Genomic DNA, 4,520 nt, shown 5'->3' with positions numbered 1-4,520 from the left:
GGCTGATGATGAGCTTATTTTGTTCAGAAATAATGCCCCTACATTATATGACTTCTAAACCAACCAAACCTTAGTTATGTCAGAAATAAAAAGAAGAGAAACCCACAGCAAAATATAAAGCCAGGTGGTTATGATTTTTCCTTTAGAAATATGACTTCTGTTATTTCTGGGTTAGGTCTGCAGATTTTAGTGTAGCATGTTTTTATTAACATTCTGTATAAAACAATTCATAGCTTTTGCTTGTAGCAATGTGAAAATGCAACTAGAAACACAGTCTTGTACTCAACAGATCAATTTATCTTATATTTGTTCTAATAGTTTCTAGCTGGATTCAGTCAGTGGGCTGAAAAGTCCATTACAGGAGTCAGGCTGCATGCTCAGGATGAAACAGGAATGAATTGGATGAACTTGGAAGATTTAGCTGAGTCCTTCCACGCGCCTGTCCTGTATGTGGGGCTTCGGTTGTTAGTGAAGGAAGTCTGTTTCCGGCTCATACTGTCAGAATCTTCTTTGTTGAATGTTTGCTTCATATTTTGGCAGCATGGGAAGCTTTGGATACAGTCTTGCAGGAGATGGCCACTAAAAAACATGTATATCCAGGGATTGCAGCAACTATTCAAGGAAGCCAGTAATGCAGTGATGGTGGTGGCCGGGTTTTCCGACTCTGTATGGAAAACATAAGGGGAGAACATTTAACTAGTCAAATGCAAGTGACAACACTGGATAAACTCATTTTTCTGTTGGTTCATGAAAGCTGGAAAATGTTATGGGTCAATATAGAAAATAAAGTATTTTGTTTATCAGTCAGGGAAATGGTTGGTGAATGGAAATTGCTTGGTTGTAAAATATTTTTGTAAGTAAGATGCCTTGAAATTAATTCAGGGATTTTAAACCACTATTAAAATATTTAAGTAGAATGAGTGGGACTTTCAAGAGGTTAAGAATATTAAATAACTTAATAAAGTTTTGAATCCTTTGTGTTAGCACTAGCGTGTGCTAATGAACACAGCACTTAGAGAACGGCTTCCATTTCAGTGAAATTTCTAGAGGCTATAGCCACATATACCAAATTATATCCATCCTGATAACTCAGGCAAAAGTATGACATTATGGGCCATGTTTAGTTGTTTTAAATTTTTTTAATATTAAACATATTGTTGTAATAAGAAATCTATACCGAAGAGGATAGTTGAAATAGGTCCCTGAAAGATGCAATATTTAGTTGTTTTCTTTGGTTAATTAGAAGCTTCGTTTGATTTTAAAAGAAAACCATCTTTGACTGTGGCTTGAACAATTAAATTATATTATGAAGAACAGATAAATTAAGAAATTCCAACAGTCCTTTGAGCTATTTTTTTGTGTATTTGCACTGGTAAACTACATAAATATCACCTTTCACCATAGAACCATTGCACTGAGAATATACCTTTTCTAAAGATAAGAACAATAGGCAAGCACTGATTTTCCCTTATTAATTATGAACTTGGGTCTTCTCACTCTTGTTGTGCCAGAATAAATTACAGGTTAGTTAATCAAACTTTGTGCCAAGATGCTACTCTTAGGGGTGATCAAGATCCGTGACTAAGACTGTATTCAAAAAGAATGGAAATCATCAACATACCTGTGCACAAGTGAAGAATTTTTTAGTAACTGTGTCTGAATCCTGATAAAGCAACAAATAGGCTGACTTTTTTATTTGATTCGCAATACTTAAGCGGCTGCCAAGATCAAACAAGACAGGAAATATAGCATTTATGTTATATTTTTCATCATCAGTGCTATTATAGCCATGACTTTTATTTGTTTGAATTAAATTCACTCTCAAGTGTTTAATTTGTACATACAACTTTCAAAGTATATCACAAATAACAAAAGGAGACACTTCTTCCCAGATACCTATTTCCCAATTACAGTTGTTGTCAGTAACATTTCTGTAATATATTTAATGTGAAAAAAAATGTGTTTTTCCTTATCAAAGGAAAATTTTTTTCAAGATACAATATTAAATAATGCTTTTGGGGGTAAGTTCTTGTGAAGCTGGTTTTCCTAGTTTGTGAATGAATTAAAGTCAAACGAGCTAGTAGGCGCGGAGGACATTCTCAGAAAACTACAAGAGTTGTGTGGAGAGATGTACAGCTGTGTGGTCAAGTTAGTGCTGAAAGATTAATGAATCAGTCTAACAAATTTAGAGTTTATCAATAATCCTGTTTTGAAACACTGGGGAGAAAAATGTGTTAAAGTAATTGTAGGAAAAAATCAAAACATTATGATAAGATATGGAACACTAGCTAAATGCCAAATTAAAATTATTGACTTAAGAATCTTTCTTCAACACATTTAATCTTCATACCCCCAGGACCTAGCATAAAATCTGGTACATAATATGTATAATGATATTTATTGACTGGATGAGGAATAAATAAAAATTATTTTCAAATTTAAAATATGTCCATTTTACCCTTACTTTGGGGCATTTCTACAAAAATTTTACATTGTGATACTTTTCACAAACTAGCAAAAAGCAGTTGTGACAGTACACATATTTCTCTGAATCCAACAGACTTGAAAGCAGGGTATTAACACAGCAGTTAGTGCTTTGGCAAAAAGTCATTATTCTGTTCTGTAATTGCGCGGCTGACTCTAGGGCACAGTTTTCCGGATTTGTGGTCTTAGGAGCTCGTTACAAATGCAGATTCCTGGGCCCCATTCCAGATCTGAATCAAAACGTCTGGGGTGGGGACCCCACGACTTTGGCTTTTAACAGTTCCGCTCAAGATGTGATTCTCATGCACGAAGTTTAAAAATTATTGCCCTAGAGGATATTATGAAAAGAAACTCTCTCCCTCCCCACCCCGCAAGCACACAGACCCCATCTGTGCACCTCACTCCATCGTCCCGCGACACCTACCGACCCAGGGGAAATTCTTATCCCAGACAGACCACATCTGGATGAGGAAGAAGGGCGCCCAGCAAACGATGTAAGCCGTCACGATCACGAAGGTCATCTTCACCGTGCGGATCTTGGCGCGGGAAATTGTCTTCACGCTGCTGACACACGGCGCGATCAGGAGCCCCTGGTGGAAGGCGCCATCTGCGCCCTCCGCGCGGGCGCCCTTGCCCTGGCGCACCGCAGTCTTTCCGCGGACGTTGCGCCAGATGTGGTAGCAGATGAAGCCGTAGCAGGTGCCCAGGCTGAGCACGGGCGCCACGAAGATGCTGCCGGTCATCCAGGTCACGTAGGCGGGGAGACCCCAGGGCTGGATGAAGTTGGCCCAGCAGTCGTGGGCCTTGGTGACGTTGCTCACTTCGACCACGGAGAAGACGAAGTACTGTGGAGTGCTCAGCACGAAGCTCAGCACCCAAGCGGCGGCGATCATGAGGCGCGAGCGGCGTGCCGGCTGCTGCAGCGTCTTCAGCGGGTGGCACACGGCGATGTAGCGGTCGGCGGTCATGACCACCAGCATGTAAGCCGATGCGAACATGGCGAACACCTGCAGGTGCTTCACCACGCGGCAGAGCCCGTCGGGTCCGCGGAAACGGTAGGTGATGTCCCAGCACAGCTGAGGCAGCACCTGGAAGAGAGCGACGGCCAGGTCGGCCAGGCTGAGGTGGCGGATGAAGAGGTGCATGCGGGCCGTCTTGCGAGGTGTGCGGTGCAGCGCCAGCAGCACACTGCTGTTACCCAGCACGGCCACCACGAAAATCACGGCCAGCACGGCGATCTCCAGCTTGGCCAGCTCCTCGTTGCGCTCGTCCGCCAGCGGGCTGTCGTCTTTCCCGAGCGCCTCCGCTTCCGCGCTGGTGTTGGCACCGCTGGCGGCCAGAGGCCACCATGGGCTGGAGTTGCACGCGGGCCCCGCGCCGGGGCTCCCGGAGAAACGCATGCTGTCCATGCAGCGCCTCCTCGGCCTCGGCGGAGGCCCGCTCCCTTGCCGCCTGCTCGCGCGGTGCGCTCCCTCCTTGCAGCGCTCACCGCGAGCCGGGCTCTGCTCGCTCTCTTGCGGGTGTCTCCCGGCGCAGCGTGTCCCACCGACCAGCTCGGCCGCTCTCGGTCGAATTGCCCGCCCCTTTGCCTGTGCTGCCCTGTCTCAACTCGGGCGAAACTGGGGAGGTGCGCTCCGAGTCTCTGAAAGCACTGGGCTCCAAACTCAAATTATTGATGCGGAGTTTGTTTCCCCAGATCGCGCTCCCTCTCGCCCCAGTGGTTGGAGACTGCTCGGTGCCTACACTGGCTGCCTCCCTTCCCTCTCCCCTGGGGGTTTTCTTTCTTCCCAACTCCCTACGTCGGTGATTCGTCCTCTTTGCATCGCTGCTGCAGGGGTGGGGCTGGGAACTCGCGGATTACTTGGCGTAATAGGGGGTTGACCGTGGCGCTTTCCCTCTCTTCTCTTCTAAAAAAAACCTTGGAGATCTGGACATGTCGTGCCTTTTCAGGGTTTACCATCATTTCCTCTAGCCTCCCTCAAGGGTCACCTTAACCCCCGCATTTGACTTCAACAGACGCTGTCAACGTGATACCC

General features: G+C 45.3%; 1 protein-coding gene across 1 annotated transcript; it reads right to left on the bottom strand.

Moving 5' to 3' along the window:
- Positions 1 to 377: 377 nt before the first annotated feature.
- On the bottom strand, positions 378 to 3,893 carry AVPR1A (arginine vasopressin receptor 1A). Its single transcript, XM_060113807.1, has 2 exons — positions 2,909 to 3,893; positions 378 to 664 (listed from the first exon to the last, which is right to left on the bottom strand). The coding sequence occupies exons 1-2, from the start codon at positions 3,891 to 3,893 to the stop codon at positions 378 to 380; spliced, it is 1,272 nt and encodes a 423-aa protein (XP_059969790.1).
- Positions 3,894 to 4,520: the final 627 nt, after the last annotated feature.

The sequence above is a fragment of the Mesoplodon densirostris genome, chromosome 11 (genome assembly GCF_025265405.1).
Source record: "Mesoplodon densirostris isolate mMesDen1 chromosome 11, mMesDen1 primary haplotype, whole genome shotgun sequence".
Lineage (NCBI taxonomy): Eukaryota > Metazoa > Chordata > Mammalia > Artiodactyla > Ziphiidae > Mesoplodon > Mesoplodon densirostris.
Note: the sequence above shows the minus strand (reverse complement) of the source record. Positions and strands in the feature narration are given on the sequence as shown.